General features: G+C 37.9%; 1 protein-coding gene across 1 annotated transcript in view; it reads right to left on the bottom strand.

The window, feature by feature from the left end:
* Window positions 1-8,079: 8,079 nt before the first annotated feature.
* Window positions 8,080-18,921, bottom strand: part of slc16a2 (solute carrier family 16 member 2) — a 29,161-nt gene continuing 18,319 nt past the window's right edge. Inside the window, exons 5-7 of the mRNA XM_059345831.1 lie at window positions 17,177-17,405; window positions 13,588-13,851; window positions 8,080-13,178 (exon numbers count right to left, since the gene is read on the bottom strand). Coding sequence (XP_059201814.1) covers window positions 13,604-13,851; window positions 17,177-17,405 — 477 coding nt within the window. The 3' untranslated portion in view covers window positions 8,080-13,178; window positions 13,588-13,603. The remainder of the gene's footprint in view (window positions 13,179-13,587; window positions 13,852-17,176; window positions 17,406-18,921) is intronic.

An 18,921-nucleotide genomic window follows, 5' to 3' on the forward strand; every position in this document is an offset into this window, starting at 1 on the left:
TAAGGCTCACTGGGAATCCCCACTGGAAGAGAGTCATGAGCGGCATGTATACAATCTATTTTGCAAACCCCACTGACTTTGTTTTCCATTGCATTTAGTGAAGCATTTACTGCATGGACAGCTGTTTTAAAAATCAGCAATGTTTGTATATATTGATTGCTTTTATTTTTCTGCCCAATGTTGTGATTTAGGGGAATCTGCAAGTGAAACAGGAACCGGGAGCGTTGATCAATGAACATACCGGTAGATGTGGTAAATAAAATAAACAACAAAACACAGATACAGCTGGATATTTGTGTGATTTAAACAGCTGACTATGCAGAAAACGCTACACTAAATGTGACAAAAGTAGACTTGACTCTGACGGATGTAAAAAAAAAATGATGCAAATGCATCCAGTGGGGAATTAGACTTTGAGGAAAAAGATAGTTTGTTATAAAATAACTACTGCCAGGCGGGAGTTAGTTATGGTAGTTATAGTAGTTTGTAGGTGATGTAAAACATGGCGTAGCTACCCACGGAAGTTAACTTAAAATAAGTTATGTATATAGGTTCATTACATATATAACTTAAAATAACAATGTTGACTTTTGACCTCACTGAGAACACAAACACCGGTTTCCTGGGACAAAGTCCTCTGTTTGTTTGACTCACCCAGCGTAAGTGGACTTTGTTGTTCTTTATACTTCGTATCCTCCCTTCTGCTTTTGCGTCTGTCAAATTTATGACAGTCACTATAGGGCAAAAACATGAGACGTGAGACATTAATATCTTCTTGAGACAATGAATCCAACACAGAGTCACGTTTATTTCATTACTAATCTATTAAATATCAGAAAATAGTGGAAATGCACTACAGAATTTCCCGGAATCCAAGTTCATATGTTAAAACTGCCTGCTTCGTCCAACCAACAGTCCAAAACACAGAACTAACAATCAAATAAAACAAAGAAAAGCTGGAACCAGCAAGTCGAAACTGTTTTCAATTAACTTCTTCTCTCTGTAAGTTCATTTTAAGTATGTTCTGTAGGTGTTGTGGTTGAGGGTTAAAACCTCAAATTCTTCTTTTTTTCTTCCTTTTATTTTAGTTTGCAATAAACCACAAGCCTAAACTTTGAAAAGTTGGGTAACATTTTTTTTTTTTAAATATGTAAGGCTTTCATCATCAACCATTTCAAAGAAACTCAACTTTTACTATTTTGCCCAAATACTCTTTCAAAAAAAATTGTCTCTCCAACGCCACAGAAATTACCCCATAATGGAACTTCATCAGGTTAGAAATTTCCAAAACGTGGCAAATCTGTAATTTTTTCCCTTTGTTTTTGCTCCGCTGTGAACATTGACCACTGTGAATAATTGCTCCACTTTTCTTTGTCACACCCTGCTGATAAGTAACAGCAGTGAAAAAGAATCTGTCCTTCTGTTGACAGTGAGGAAGTGGCATAAGAGGACAGGAAAGGAAACAGTGTGGCAAAACAGAAAAAATGACCACAGTTTTATCACCCCCTCTTACATCACTTCCTGATTTGGTTTCAGACCCCCGGCAGCCCAGAGGCCACTCACTGAGAGATCATACCAACCAGAAGACGACCTTAGCTTCCCCTATCTTCTTCTCCTTTTTTTTCTTTTAGATATTTTATTTTAAACTCTTCTTCTCTTTTTTATTTTTTACATTATTTAAAATGACAACATGCGTGTGTGCCCATACTTTGTTCTACAAAATAACAGTAAACACTGGAACTACAGTCTTCATCTGAGGAAGCATTTTTACTTAAATTAAACATGCAAAACTGTAATATTTTGATACTTTTTAGTAGAAAAAAGCCTATGAATACCTGCATAATGCAAGGAACAAGGTACCATTTCTTCAAAAGCACATTCTAGGCTTCACTTTAAAATCATCAGCTTGACATTTAACCCAGAAGAGTCACAAGTATGACATATTCTAGCACGTAGTTATATTTCAAAGAGAAACTGTGTGATTTCTAGTCACTTTGTTGAATCAGCATTCTTCGTAACTGTATATTTTTCTCTTTCTAAGTAGTCTTAGGAACAGCTGTGTGTGTGTGTGTGTGTGTGTGTGTGTGTGTGTGTGTGTGTGTGTGTGTGTGTGTGTGTGTGTGTGTTTGTGTGTGTGTGTGCATCGTTTGATGGTTTGATGGTTAACTGCCACAAGTTTCCAATGTGACGAAATTAATAGCTAACATGATAAACTGCCGGTTACATTTCACAACTGGAGGAAATGTTTGTCATATGGTTACGCTAGAAAAATTATAGTTATTTGGAACTTCTTTCGTTCTTGTACAATTTCTCGAAGAAGCATTACATTGCATTACATTTATTCTAATTATTAAATATATATATATTATATTATATGTGTGTGTGTGTGTGTGTGTGTATATATATATATATACATATATATATACACACACACACACACACACACATATATAAATATATATATATATATATATATATATATATATATATATATAATTAGAAGAAATAATTTAATTAAGACATGTGAAATGTGACATAAGAAATGTGTCATATTCTGTGTGTAATGGATCTATAAAATGTGTTATTTCCACTTTTTGAATTGAATTACTGACACAAATAAACTTTTCTATGGTATTCCAGTTCATTGAGATGCACCTGTATGTGTGTGTATGTAATATAAATTAAGATTTGTTTTAACAAACACCTGAACTTGATTAAGATGTGCCATTAAACACTGAAATAATAATAAATATACAAAAATAAACAAAATAAATGTTTTGTTGTATCACAAAATGTAACAAGTAATGGTTATTTAGTCAATCATGTGTAATTACAATGAAACATTTTGTCACTGAACATATTTTAAGATCCTTTCCATAAGTTCAGTATGTTCCACTGAAAGAAACGAGGGAGGGGGGACCCCTACTGGACAATCTGCAGCGTTACATTCGTTTAGTTTAATTACATTATGGTACTGAAACAGTGCTGCTCCTGTATGGAGATATATATTTAAGTTAAGACATGACTTATTGTGAATCAATTGCTGTTTGCACCTTTTACCCGACTGTTAGATCTTCATCTTCATCATCTCTCTAGATTTGCCTGCTCATGTTAAACCAGTGTTAAACACTATGGTATATGCTTTTTATAACAATGTATGATGTTTTTAACTGTTGAACATATTGTTTTTTTTATTATTCCAGGGAACAGGAAGCTTTAAAAAATCAATGAAAACTAGCCTTTTAGCTCAATAATAAACATTTGCATTAGTTTGAATGTTGATTAATGTACATTATCCCTTTACACATAAATACATAAATAAATAGAATCAAATGAATGTACACTGACAAATATACAGTCTATTGGCTTCACTCTACATTTATATATTGTCTACCCATCCAACTCATTTAATGTATCCCTAATTTAGGCATAGACAGTCAGAAAAGGCAGCTTCATCTGTGACAGCTGTGTCTTGTGGCTTCAGAAGGTTGCTGCAGGTGTTTTGTGTCTCCCATCAAGTCCTGGTGGGCGGAGCCTGTATTAGTGCTCACTGGGTGCACCTGGTCAGTCAACCCAGAGAGCATTTAGGATCCCCGTTCTTCCTTTGTCTCACTCTCTCACCCTGCAGGCTCTCCCATTTGCTGTACCACATGTTTCTCTGCTTTGTTTCTCTTCTCTTTATTTTACACTTTCACACTGTATTGGCTGATCATTTCAACCATTATTCCCTTCCCGTCGTGACCTGAGCTGGGTCAAGATGAACTGTTTTAATCCACTTTGAGTTTTCACTCTCTGATACTTCTAGTCATTTAACTCAATGCAAATAAACAAATTAAGCTTTTGTTTTTTTCTTGAAGATTTGCCACTTTAATCTAGTAACTTTGCAACTTTTTTCTCAAAATATTACCTGAAGTTACCAAATATAGTTCTTCGCCTGATAAAGGGTTAAGTACCCTACTAAAATAAGTCATCCTGAATTCTCACAGAATAAAGCTGAACTGAGATTAAAGTGACTCAATCATGCAGAGCACAACCATCTGTGTGGTGTTTGTCTTTGTGGATCTTTGTTGGATTGAAATGTTGCACAATTAAAATTTTTGGGACCTTTTTATCAAGCGTGCAGTCTTTTGTCTAGAACGTGTCTTAATAAAACAGAACCACACAGATGTATGTCACAGATTAACAAGTACACTGCAGAAGTATAAGTAAGTAATAAGTTAACAATTACAAAATCATAACATATAGTCTAAAAATGAACTTGGGGCCTCCCAGTGGATCACTGGTAGAGTGCATAGTCTCGGTCCCAGTGGACCCAGGTCTGACTCTGGCTTCAGGTCCCTTTGCCACATGTCTCCCCCTCTGTCTCCCCTTTTCTATTTGTATGAAAGCTTCTTCTCCTTCCCTTCTCTTGTGGGGGGATTCTGTTTTTGTTACGTTGTTATATTATGATCTGTCTGGATTATCTGAGATTGTGTAACTGCTACTATTCTGTTATGTTCTCCTGTTTTATGTTTGTTTTTTACACTTGTATCCTTGTCACAAATCATCATCTTTAAAAAATAATAAAGGCAGTAATGTGCTGCCCACTGCTCCTTGCATGGTGTGTTCACTTGTGTGTAAAAAAGGATGGGTTAAATGCAGAGGTTGAATTTCCCCATTGTGGGATTAATAAAGGAATTCTTCTATTCTTCTTATAATAATGATAATTAAAATCTTTAAAACACCAATTTTTTTCTTGTTTCCAAAGCAAAATGCTTGACATGTTGGTGCACAGATCTGCTGCATCCTGCCTTATTTCAACATTGTTCTGAGTTTCTGATCCTGTAAAATGTTAAAATAAGCATTATTGCAGCTCCCTATAATAGATGGTTGAATAGAAGACATAAGGTTGGATTTGATTAATAACATTTTACATGTGTACCCCAGGAAGATTCTTATTCATCCTTATATTCCTCAAAAAGAGAGAAATGCTGCCTCAGGGTCAACAAATGACGCATCTTAGCCTCGTGACATGTTCAACAACAGATCCCTGTATGTACATAATGAGCTCTGCTGCGTGGAACTGATTCAGCCAAGTGTGATCTTTAACGATTGGCTGCCTGGCTGTGAGATACTGAGGTTAAATAGGGGAAACGGGGGAGTCAAAGGAGGACTCAGAGCCTGAATGAACTCAGCCACGTTGCTGTGGTGATAACGAGCAGATCGGCCGATTGAAGACATTCAGCGTGTCCCTAAACAGCAGCAGTGTTTACGTCTTCATGCATTCAAAGGGGTCTGAGGGTTAATCTCCGACTCGATTGCCTGCAGCGTCTGATGTGGAAGTGGAGCAGTTGAGGACTGAAAGCACACAGCCAACAAAAGAGTGACTGGCAGTGACAGCATGGGTTGTTTTCATATTACATCTTTATTGTTGGTTTAATAGAAAAAATGTGCCTCTTTTGATACAGATTCAAAATTACTTCAACAAAAAAAAAATCACAAAAAATTACATTAATTTTTCTAGCAGCATGACTTAATTTCAGATCTTGTGGCGTCACTGGCCTTGTTAGAACATTTTGTAAAATGACTAAAACAGAAATATGCATTTATATAAAAGGTATAGCTGTGTAGGGAGGACAGGGGACAGCTTTAAGAAGTGAAGAGAGGCAATAGAGGTTTAACTGCAGCAACCTTAGAGGTTTAGAAAAGGAAAAGTTTAGCAGAGTCCTGCACTGAATATCAGTCTTTTATTTTATCATGTAAGGCTGTGGGAAGGCCTGGGCAAAGTGTTGCCATGGCACAATACAGAAACATATATCAACTGAAAGAAGTTGAAGTATTTATAGCTGTGAAAACATGATACCTAAAGTCAATATAATTAAAAATATGCTCGAATAACACAGAGTTTCTCGAACATATGGAGCACATAAAGAGATTATTCATGTGTGGCCAAAAGCAAGAAAAGATTTCCTTCACAAAAACAAAAAATGATGTCTGGTATTCTTGCTGGAGGTGGTCCACGGCAGTTTATGAGGTGTTTTTGCACATCTTGGCTCAGCTTCATGATATATAGACCTTCAGTTTCACACATTTTTTGAGGTGGAGGGGAAAGCACAGCAGTTAAACAGCGAGCAAAGATTGTGGTCAGAGGAGCAGAGAAACGGCACGTCGCTGAGCAGAATAACGAGGCTCAAGATTGCAGCAGTTTGGGTTGACTTCAAGTCAGATGTTTTGTTTTTTTTACCTCCGCCAGAGGAAGGTCTAATGAGGTGAGACAGAGAGGCTTGGTTCTGTTTTCTGGCAAGATATCAGCAGCAGAATCAAGCAAACGTTTAATGAAGTGAGTGGAGGTAAATCGAATTACAAACTGATTAAATAAGTAAATGTGACAAGTGCTGACATTAATTAATTTGAAGAATCTAACAACCGAGGCACCAAATAGTGCTCTAATGTGCCTCTCTGCAGCTCTGACCTGCATACTGTACACTAAAGGCAAGAACCAGAAGGAAAAGAAAAGCAGGAGAGAATGTTAAAGGGGCAGTTTAGCCCAAAATACAAAATTATATTTTTTTCCTCTTACCTGTAGTGATATTTATCAGTCTAGATTGCTTTTGTGTGAGTTGCAGAATGTTGGAGATATCGTCTGAGATATCCCTAGAGATGTCTGCCTTCTCTGAATAACTGAAACTAGATGACCCTTTACATGTGGTGCTCAAAGCGGCGAAAAAACTGTAATGTCTCCTGACAGAAATCATGACACGGTTACATAAGATAATCCACAGACCTTCTGTAGTTGTGAGCTGTTTTAATCAACACTTGTCCAATTAAAGTAGCTAGCACTAGCTCCATAAGGTTGCTAAAAATCTAGAAGATGTTATACGCTTTTTTGCATATAAGTGTAGTCACAATGCTTATTTTTTGGGGGCACAATCACACATCCACCAATGCAGGCAAGTTCAAAAACAATATTCGTCTGTCAGAATTGCCCAAAATTGAACGTGATGCAAAGATCTGCCCGAGTGATAGAATGGAAGTGGTATCGGAAATGTTATCCAATTTTAATTCTACGCATATGTGACTGTAACCTTAAAGTGTAAAAAAAAAACAGTGTCGGCTCACTGTCTACCTGCTTACAGCAAAAAACGAGAGGATAAGACATGTAGCCGTAGACTGTGATTACTTTAAGCAGTATGCATGGGATCGTTTATAAGCAACAGTTGTGGACAGGTCTGAAAAGTTGCTAAATCTAGCGATGAAGTCGTCAACACAGGTTGTGAGCAGTTTCATGTAGAAACAATACTAGAAAGTATGACTATATGAAACTGCTCAAAACACAGTCTGCAAATTACCTTGAAAAAGTTTTTGGGGGTTTTGAGCACCACAAGGAAAGTGCCATCTATTTAATTACATTCAAGAAAAAGAAGGCAGACATCTGCACGGCCGATATCTCCAACACTTGTGAACTCACACCAAAACAATCTATACTAAATATGTATTTTTGATTTTGGTATGAACTGCACCTTTAAGTTTAACCGTCAGGGAAAACAGCTCATCTGACAACAATTATAAACAAAAGACTTAAAAACATTAAGTAGTAGTGTTAGTATAGCTATAGTCATTATATAATGTATTGTATATCAATTATAGTATAATATATATAATAATAATATATTATTATAGTTTAGGTAAGGGGCTGTACTGTGGGTTTAGCTGGTCCTGAAGGCTACAGGAGACAAATGCAAACTTGGAGTCCAAGTAAACATTCATGGTTTCATGGTTTGACTTCAGAGAGTGAAGCGGTCACAAGAAGTGAACCGTGAGCCCAGCGACGCTGCATAGACAAAAAGACTTTGGCAACCATCCAGATGTACTGTATCATTCTTCATTCATTCAGCTCCTTCACTTTTATATTTCGTTTCAAGACCTTCAGCTACTCTGAACAGATCCGAACGGATAAACCAACTCAGCGGTTTCCAGTAGTCATCGACATGAATCACTAAAAACACCAACAAATAAAAATCAATTAATAAAAACAATAACACAGTTTATGGTTAATTAAAAACCATTACAAAGTATATAAAGTACATATGTTGATACATGTCAATTTTCTTTATATGAATCTAATAACACAAAGGAGCACCCAGCTGGTTCTGACCAGAAATAGGGTGAAATCAAGCGAGGGGGCCGTTAAGAATTAAGGATTAACAAAGACTACACTGAAAACAAAACGAGAAACACAGTGAGTAAAAAGTAACGTTAAGATCTGACAATTTCCTCTACAGTCTCCAATAGTAAGACAGATTTGAGGTTGCTGCTGAGACTCAAATGTCTTGCTTCTCGTCCTCGTCTCTTCTTCAAAAACAAAAAAACAACCGTGATGCTAAGCTGCTAGCTAATAGGGTGACGACATATTCAACACAACAAAAAGGAAATAAAAACATATGAGTTCACAGTTAAAAAAACCTAAAAACTAAACGACTCTAGTCAACTTTGTTGAGACGGATACGTTTTGTGCATAGAAACACAGTCTTTTGCAGCCGACGTTAACCCAAAGGTTTCCAATATGGACGCCAGAGGGGAAGTTTTCATTTACTCATTCCTTTATCAAAACGGTGGGACTTTACTGACACAGGCCTCCAGTTTGACAGCAAAAAACTAGTGCAATTAGTAAGTAACCCATCACTGTTTTCCTCAGTGGAGCTGTAACAGAATTTAAGTTTTTCAGCAAATTTTGCATCTTTTATTAAATTTCTGTAAAAATAACTTTCATCTTTGGATTGTGCGAGAACGCTGTGCAATCAGAGCTATTAGAGCTCGGGCTGGGTATCGTTCAAGAAAACTTGGCTTCGATACCAGTTGCTGAAATATGATTTTTTATTTACATTATAAATTACATTTTTTTTTTAGGCTCCTTTACATAGTGTTTTTCCTGCATGCCTCTCTGGCATATTTTTAAAGATTTACATTTTTTCACGAATCCTGTGGTTCACGGGATTCTGTGGGATACCTGCAGGCTCGAAGTAATTATTATTTTTCACATGACATGGACGGAAAAAAAAGTAAATGGGAGCAGGCAGGACGGATATTATAATAACAATAGGTCAATTTTTATATGTAAAAAAATAAATATTATCACTGACAAATTCCAGCCCTCTAAAAGTGTGTTATAAATGGGGAAATAACAGTTTCTTCTCATTAGAAAAAGTATAGAGACCCTTAGCCAATGTGTTTTTTTTTATGCTTTTGTGACTTTTAGTGAAAACATTTCGGGTCTCAGTACAGGACCAGGATGGGATGAGGGTCATTCTTCCCAGATTATTAGAAGAAAGGATGTTTTTTGTGGTGGGTAAAATTGGTGATACTTTGACTTTAGCGGCCAAAAAACGGCAAATCAGATCTTTGTATAAGCTTCGAAGTATCGAAAGTTCCAGCCAGAATTCCGGCTTTATGGATGATTTTTAGATTTTCTTTACGCAGTCTTATAGAAAACTAACATCTGCACCTTTCATTCAAACTGTGATGACAATCAATGATAGAAGTTATCTTGCATGGTTTGAATGGTTAGCTTATATGTGGACAATTTGGGTAGCTACTTTTTAATGAACACTACCTTTTGTTTCTTTTCTAGCAGCAGCTGCAAATCGTATTAATGACTGTTTGCACTGCCAACAAAATGTAACACTACCTCAGTCAAACTAGAGACCTGTGTTTGTCTGCTTCCAAACATGCTTTAACCATCTTATGGTTCTGCTTCTGGTTTAGTGTCTCTTATATCTTTCGTTAAGGATATTAGACATTTATATAACTGCGTTTCTTCAAACGCAGGCAGAGAAATGAGGCTGTAATAAAGAGAAGTGAATATGGAGGTAGAGGTGAGAGAGAGCGGGAATGGTGAGGATTAAAAAGGAAAGCAGCAAATGGTAATAAAGGCAAAATAAGGAGGAAGGGTAAATCTCTAAACAGATCACGCACCAACTGTTGGATCACAGGGAATGGAAGTTTGACATTTCCACAGTTTTGTGGTTGCTAAACAGACACTGATGAGGTTTCGGAGGAAGCCATGGTGATTGAAAACAGGCGTTTGGCAGCTTTGTGGCTCTGAGACCTGATTCTGATTACAACAACAAAACCACAACACAGAAGAGTGAAACCATAATGTAATGAAGAACTTGTTCAACTGGATTGATGAGGATTGTTTGATTACTGAGGTATAGATGTATGTTTCTTATTCAGTACTGTTTGTCCTATAGCATTACTACCCAAAAAACTACACTCAGCAGTGAGGTTTGTGCAGCTTTCAGGCTCTTAAGGGTTGTAACACAGGAACCGGCTGAGTAATGGCAGTGACAGCAAAGAGAGGGATTGACAGAGAGAAATACCTCCTGAACACCAGAGCATGACGTCCTCGCTGTGTACCAACTCCCCTCTCTGCTGCTCAGTTATGCATATAACCACAGTGTAACTCAAACAGTCAATTATTGTAGCTCTACTTCACATCTGTTCATTACCGTTCATGGTTCAAGAGAACTTGTAATCTAAGAGTGCGGAGGTAAGTGGTCCAAATGTTGAGAAACATAACAACTGCAAACTGCCCTCATGAGGAAAGAAATATCTCAATGAGGGCGAGACGTTTTGTTTAATTACCGCCAACACAGTGAGTGACGCCCTCATGACACAATGCTAAACTAAAGCAGCAAACTGATTGGATGATCTGCAGAGGTGGGACCAAGTCATTGTTTTAAAAGTCACAAGTAAGTCTCAAGTCTTTGCAGTCAAGACTGAACAGTCCCAATTCCTAAACTTTGAGTTTTAAGTCACTGTCAGGGAGGATAAAATGAGAAGTCACAGGGACAAAGTCACAAAAGGATTGCAAGGCTTTTTTGGCCGATAAATGTGAGCATATCAGTCAAAAACAAACCGTGTATTCACACGAGCGCTAATAGCTAATGAAATAATTGGTAAATTAAGAGCTATTATAAGGATAAACTCCTTTATTTTGGGATTGTGTGACAGGACACCCCTCTTTGCTCCCCAACGTATCATTTTTGAAAGTACGTTCTGACTCTTGTGACGTAAACAGCTAATGTGCTCACATATGCTCACTGTGTGGAAGTGGACTGTGTGTCTGTGTGCTATCACAGAGACTAATTTGCGCCATATCATTGGGGTACAACACATCCGCAGTAAAAATCTGGTCAGCAGCTGCCGAAAGGCTTATTCGATGGTGCACACTCATAGAACAACTTAGTTCTGTCAGGCCGACCGTACCAGATAAGCACCTGAGTGGAAACCATCCCTTTATTTCTAGCACCATCTGCTGTAAACCTCAAGTTTCACTGCACCTCTGTTGTACCACAATTAAATTATGCCGTCTTACATTGTGAATTCTACTCTTTTTTAACCTCCTTGAATGCCCCTGCTGACATTTTCACATATTCAACATTCCTGGAGCCAAGGAGTCTCTAACGCATCACGCCAATCACTGCTCGAGAACTGCGATGAAAGTGACAAACTTGGCAGTGCTGATCAAATATGAATCAAGAGTCTGTTACTACACCAGAAACATATTTTAGTGACTGTTTGGCTGTAAAATAATTAAGTTACAGGAGGAGATGTCATTCTACTTTAAATTCTGCCGTGTCTTTTTGTGTCTTTTCCAGTTTTTTGCCTATTTCAGCTTTTATCATAACAGAGTACTGCTGACACTGCATTTTTTTTAGCATAAAGCATGACATGAGGGAAGGTATCATATATTTTCAAGTCGAAGTTAAGCCAAGAGTTATTGCTGTTAGTCCAAGTCAAGCTCCAAGTCTTGTTTGAGTCTAAAGTCATTAAGTCTGCCTCGAACCACACCTCTGCTGATCTATGAGATGACCTGATGAGGGCTCAGGCCATTTGGCAGCTGTAATCTCAGTAGTTCTCTCTCACCAACAGATTGTAACATAATGACTGCCTCTACTATCAAAATGCAGATGCATATGTGCTGCACACACGCATTCACACAGAAGAAAAGTTCAACATAAACTGATACCAGTCTGAAGCTAATGAAACCTATGCTACCAACAGCTGTTAATCTCCCGTTCGGACTGCATGATTCCAACTCTTTCCTCTTCCACAGTGTATACATTATACAAAAAAAACTGTGAATTATTTTTCAAAGCTGTAACAAAAACAGTGAATGCAGATTTGTCTAGCACACTGTTTAAAAAAGGCCAATATTAACTGTAGAGTTTCATGACTGTCACAAAACAAACGTTGAGAGTTAAGGCTGAAGAGACTCGTGAGAAGACCTTGTAATGACTGTAGTGTTAAGTTTCATGAATCCAGGTAGCAGACGCACAGCTCTCACGACGAATACATTTACCAGCCGCAAGCTTCAAAGCCACTGACCTAAATTCAAACCGTGAAAAAAATCTAACACTCTCGAGTTCATGGCATGCAGTATGAATCCATGGGAATCAACAGCTGCCATGATCGCACATCTGTCTCCCATGCAGGCAGGCTGGCAAATTATTTAAAGCCATTTTTTCTGAAGTATTTTGGACCCTGGGTGTGAGTACAGTGTGCGGTTGAGTTGAGGTGATTGTGTCTGATCTCTCAGAAGAATTGTCTGTAACCTCCTGTGACATTTACAACAGATGTTCCTCTTGTAGCTGTCAGAGCAGAATAAAAAATCACTCAAGATGAGATTGTGATTCAGCTACACAAACTAAATGAATGCATTGTGTTAAAAAAAAGAAGATTCATGAGGTACTACATAAAGAAAATGTGAACTTATCCCTTCACTAGCCTCTTATCTTAATCGTAATGTGTTTATATGGAATCTAGAAACAAAGCATAGTATTTTTGACAGCTTCAAAAGCTAAAGTAGCAAGATAAATGCTGTGAAATCAGTCACTTAAAATCTCTTCATTTCTTTCCTCTTGGAGGTATGTGTTACTACAGAGTCCCCACTGATTAAACACTCCTAGTTGAGACTGTGTTGTGCTTATCCTCCTTCAACATTCCCATCATCCTACGGTGATGTGCATTCTTGTCGTCCTCTCTGTGGCTTTATAGCCAGAGCGCCCTTTTATGATTTCTCTCCACATGAAAATAACAAACAGCCCATGAGAGTCCAGTAGGGTGAGCCGACAGGAAGTCCATGGTTGAGAGGAGGGAAATCTAAGGATGAGAAAAGGTGCTGGTGGGCTGAATCCCTGTTTTAAGAAAAGCAAAAGGAGAGTAACATATAAGAAGAAGAAATAGACATGCATTATACTTGTGTACAAACATGATTCATCTAATGAGCCATTAGAATAATCCATAATGTAACTTATCATGAACATACTAATCAACTATTCATACAGTCCAAAACTCTCAAATTTCCTGATCTGGTTGAATTCAAAACTGCCCAAACAATCTTCAAAGCCAGAAATAATATGCTACCAAAAAACATACAGGCAATGTTTTCTGAGTCTGTTTCTTTTCAATTTTTTTGCTTTTTTGTTTGTTTTTTATTTATTCATCTATTGATATTTAAACTTGTTTTTTTTTTATTGCCTGCATGTTCGAAATAAAGACAATCAATCAATCAATCAATTCTTTATATACATAAATATATGTAACCTTTGTATGGTGCAACTCAGATGTGTGTCTCTACGTCAGTGTAGCCAGGTAGGATGTCTCCATTGGAGCAGCTCTTGGGCTCCTCCACTGTCGGGGCGTTGGGCAGCATGTGGGCAGTTGTGGATGTCTCCTCTGGTGACGCAGCTGCCTGAAGCCTGCGGTGTATCAGGGGCACAGAGAACAGCACCATGCCCCCCACGATGGGAGGCACCCCAGCCAGCGAGAAGGCCACCGTGTAGTCCCCAAAGTAATCACGTAGGAGACCTGGCAGTGGAGGCAGGGGGGCAAAGTTCATGTTATCATGTCGTTAGCCACTGAAACACAAAAACTACTTGACAAGAAAACCTTGATGTGCTCAATAGTCGTGTTTCCATCAACTAATTTCTATGCAAATTTTGAAGATCCGCATGAGAAAAGTTTGATGGAAACACCAAAATTTGATAAAACTTTCAAAAATGCACATAAGAGTTTTTACAACTGCTTGAGGTGGTTTTTGTATTTTTTAAAAATAGTCACTGCACTAAGATGGAAAAGCTTTTTACCGAGTAATTCTGACTCACATGACTGATCAGCAGTTTCCGCTCTGCCAGTCAAGATGAGCTGACATGAAAGAACAATTATAAGTTGCCCAATTGAATCCAATTCCTGAAGATTTCCCTCCATTCCTTACATTTTTTCAATGTTTATGCAGCTTTGTTAATTCGCTCTAAACCAGTTGATGGAAACGTCCCTAATTCACATTTTCTTTCATTTCAAAATTTGGTTCGACTTTAATGGAAACACGGCCAAAGATCAATTATTTAAGTATCAAGCAGCAACCTCCAGGTCTGAAAAGTGAAGCCAATGTGAAAGTGCCTTAAACCTGCATTCTTTCAAATGACCAGAAGGGGGCCACTTCACTGGTTATAAAAAGAAGTCAGATTATACAACCTATGAGACAATAAACCCTCTTCTTACTCTATTTTTATTACCTCAGTAAACCTTTTTTCAAATGAATTTATGGTCTCAATCACTAGTTTCAAGTCTTCTTGAACACAGCATGACGATCATTTTATAAATTATGGTCTCATTTAGGATAAAATAAATGATAAAGCAAGATTTGGTCACTCCAAGAAAACAAGAAGGCGATTGCCTAAACTACCAAATTTGAAGCTTCAAAACCGTAGCCTACAAACCAGTTGGTGACATCACCCGGCTACGTCCGCTTCTTTTACACAGTCTAATTTAAGTTTAAAGCTGGAGTCAAACTTGTTTAACCCACATATGAATAGAAATGTAAACAGCTACGATGGTACCACACCTACTCTGACAAAAGACGTCTTGCAAGTTTTGCCCCTGGCTGTTGTCCACCAAGTAAGAACTTAACTCAACATAAAACCACATATTATCATTAATACTGTTTGGATAAAGATTAAACAAAGGGGAAACAACATGTTAGAGCTTAGATTAGGTTTCAACCGCCTCGAGTCTGTAATGCTAAACTCAGCTATTCAGCCCAGCCTCCAGCTCCAAAAGCATGATACTGGGATCAGTTTTATAAGCTTACTCTGAGAGAGACAGAAAAAAAAGAAAAATAACTACATTAAACTAGATGGAGTGTTGTTTTTGCTGACCTCTTGTGGTTTCATTTCTTACTTTGCTCCAGTGTGTCTACAGTGACATCATCAGCACTGAATATAGTGACAATTCTTTGGATTTGGCTGCTTATTATTTTCTGTAACCTGGTAATATTATTATAGGTGGCAACACAAGACATGGCCACAATAATCCTGTAACATGTCTCTGCAGTGGAGGTCATAGATTGTTCCGTCAAGATAAAATGCAGCACTGAAACCTCACCCAGTCTGCAGTACGTATATCCACATTCTATATTTATCTGCCTGTGAGCGGAGGCAAACAAGCTGTACCAACAGTGACAAAGCAGGGTCAACAAGTTTAACACACTGCACTACATGTTTAATGTACCGCTGAGCCAGTGACGTGACAGCAGGGAAGGAGGGGAGGAGGGGTGTTCGCCTACATTATTGTCTGTAACATGCATTCTTGCTCCTGAACTGTACGGACTGTACAGAACATCACATTCCGGCTCTGGGGAGCCTATCTGCCGAATGTGATTTTCAAACAGAATATGTAATATATAAATAACAATAGTTTGCATCCTGTCAATGACATGTTTGTTTCACTGCAGGAGATTATATCTGAATCTGTGGTTCGTGAAAAAGAACATTTAAACCATATGTCATGATACTGAACTTCATGTCTGAATGCAGGTCTTTGTGTGCACAGACAAAAAGTCCAATCATTTGGATATTTAGTCTCCACATGCACAGGAAGGGTTGGTAGTCATTTAAAGAGGCAGATTACTTTAAGGCATGAAAGAGAACAACAACAGAGGACACAAGGTACCTGCAGTCTCTTTTCCTCTAAACAAAACTTCCTACAGCCTAAATGTTTCTGCTGCTCATATCACCTTTCCATATGTGAACACAAGCTTTACAGACAAAATGAACAAACTGTTAAACTAGAATATGCTTGCCTTTGCAAATACACATTTCATCCACAAATGATTGCTAAAATTAGATTAAGAGAACCAAACAAAGAGAAATAAAAGATAAAATTGTATGCTATAGAGCTGAATTACAGTTTCCTATACTGTAAAGAGAAATTATGGTCCTGGAATGAGTTATTTAGGGCAAATATTTTCATCAGGAAATAACCAAATCTACAACTAATGTGGTGATATTTCATCAAAGTCTCTTTATTCTACATAACTAATTTAAAAATGTTGCCAAAGATAAACTGGCTGCACTAATCAGATCCTGTAGAAACATAAAATTCTGCACTGCTCAGCACAATCGGGAAGCCATGAATGACTTGGCTGAGTGCAAAAAAACTCAGTGAAAAAGAGATGAGGACAAGAGAGGTTGTAAAATGTAAAAAGCTCAATATGTAAAGCATGCAGAGCCCCCATTTTTCTGGAAAATACATTCCTTTAAAAAATTATTTAATGCATTGTATCTGTGTAATACTGCTACTTGAGTCCTCCCTACTTCTAGCTATGATTGTATAGGAAGCAAAAAAAGCTCTGAACCTGCTCAGGGTTCAGAGGGTTAATGACAACCTCTGGTATGTTAAGATGAGGCTGTAAAAGGAGAATGCAGAGTTCAGGTACGAGCGAGATCTTAAGTTGGATCTTAAGAGAGAGCATGAGGATGCCTGAGTCATTAAATTAATGGTCTGCCCTCAGTGCTCCTCTATACACTTGTGAGAGAGGGAGGAGGCGGAGGAGACATAAGGGGAGTTGAGTAGTGAGATCTGACCCTATATGTGTTTTTCTTCCCTGTGGGCAAATCCCCAGAGACAGCCTGCAGTTGGCCACGAGCCCAAACCTCTCCGCAGTAAATACAGTCCTGCCCTGCATTAATGTTGCTCTCCCTGACTCCCTACATACTGTTTTACTCCACTAATATCAATCAGCTTGTTGTGCGCTGTTTCTGCCAACATCCTGACGTCCGTGCAAGGAGCCAGATCACTGTGAGCTTGTTCTGGATTATACGGCATAAATCAGCACTGAGTTTTTGCTTCTCACCGGCGATGGGTGGACCCGCAGTCATGGGAAGAGACATGAGGCCTAGCAGATAGCCTATGGCCTGCGAGGCCTGCATGGGCCCGACCAGCTCGAACGCTATGGGAGCCATCATGGTGAGGAAGCAGCCGTCACACAGCCCCAGGAACACGCACACAACCACCAGGCCCTCAAACACGGCGCACTGAGGGATCAGCATGGACATCAGACCCAGAGCCATAAAGGACACCACCTGAAAGAGACACAACAACAAGCATCAGTCTCAGTTTCACACTCATGCCTCCACATGACCTACACAAGCAAACAAGACCGTCTTTTATTTTCTCTTAGGTTATCAAGTTTACTGATATACTGTACGTTTTATGTGGTAATTATGTTTGATGTATGTTTGTGTCTTGTTTAGTTTTGATGTGTTAAGATTCTTGTTTATTATTGTTGTTTTATTTATTTATTTGGGTTGGTTTTGTGATTTTGTTGTTGTTGTGTTTTTTGTTTTGTTTTTGTTTTTCTCTCTGTGTTTGTTCATTGGTGATTTGTGTTGTGTTTTGTCTAAACTAATAAAAAAAATAAAAATGAAAAAAACAAGACCGTCTGTGAGAAGATTTGCTTTTTCTGTACAGATATTTTTGTCCATGGAAAATTAGACAAAAGGATTTACAGTACGCCAACCAGAAGAGCCGATATTTACCAGCCAGCCAAAAGACAGCAAGAGGAGATTTTTCTTGAGATAGTTTTATTTTCCGTGTTATATTTGTGGTTATGGCTTGTGGGACAGGGTCAGCAAAGAGATAAAGAAAATAAATGAACAAAAAAAAAAGCTAAAAGAGGGCACCGATCACCAGCAAAAACATGGTCAGTCATTAAACAGAGGAAAAAAATTGCAGGACTTGCAGGGATTTAAAACTCCTAGACAGGCGTGTAATATGTCTATTTTATTTACATAGCAAGACGCTGTTTTACATCACTTGAGGAATTTATATTGGTGGCTAAAACAATGTTGACTTTCATCATCATATTACAGTTTAATCGTGCATCGCCACAAATAGATACACTGTGATACCTTATCACTATGCATCCTGCAAACAACTTTGCTTAAAAAAAAAAAAAAAAATAGTATTAAAAATAAGTTGCACCTATCTTTGACTCACTTCCAAAACAAATGTATTAACGAGCCAGATCAAGATCCATTTTCGTCTACAGGGGCCGCCAGAATCATCACAAAATAAAAGTTTCTTATAGTTGCGTCTCTATTATTTTTGTCTCTAAAGGACATGGTTGTAGTAGGTGTTTGCTTGTTTTCAGTGTTTGATTTCTTCAGTACTAACAGATGCACTGAGAGGCTGCATCTGTTTTGAGGCTGAGGCTGTTTTTAGTTTGCACAGTTTCTATCCTTGTTTTGCTTATAGACAACAAGCCTCCAGGCTTTTTGACTTCATCGTGAAACACTTTATTACTTCGACATCATTGTATTACTTTAACATGCTGCGACATCCTCCAGCTACTGTAAGGACACGATAAATATTCACCATAACCATAACATGTGGTGACTTGTGGTTTACTGATTTGCCTGTGAACAGCCAGCTTAATAGGGATGTGAAAGATTTAAACTGGAAGTTGAACATATTTTCTATATCACAAAAATATTAACAGTGCTAATAATTTTTAGATTACAATAACTAACTATCAAATGTGTTGCTGTAGTTCCCTATGAGCATGCAGCTCTAACAAACATTTTTGCAGAGATTATA

This window comes from Centropristis striata, chromosome 12 (genome assembly GCF_030273125.1).
Source record: "Centropristis striata isolate RG_2023a ecotype Rhode Island chromosome 12, C.striata_1.0, whole genome shotgun sequence".
NCBI classification, from domain to species: Eukaryota; Metazoa; Chordata; class Actinopteri; order Perciformes; family Serranidae; genus Centropristis; species Centropristis striata.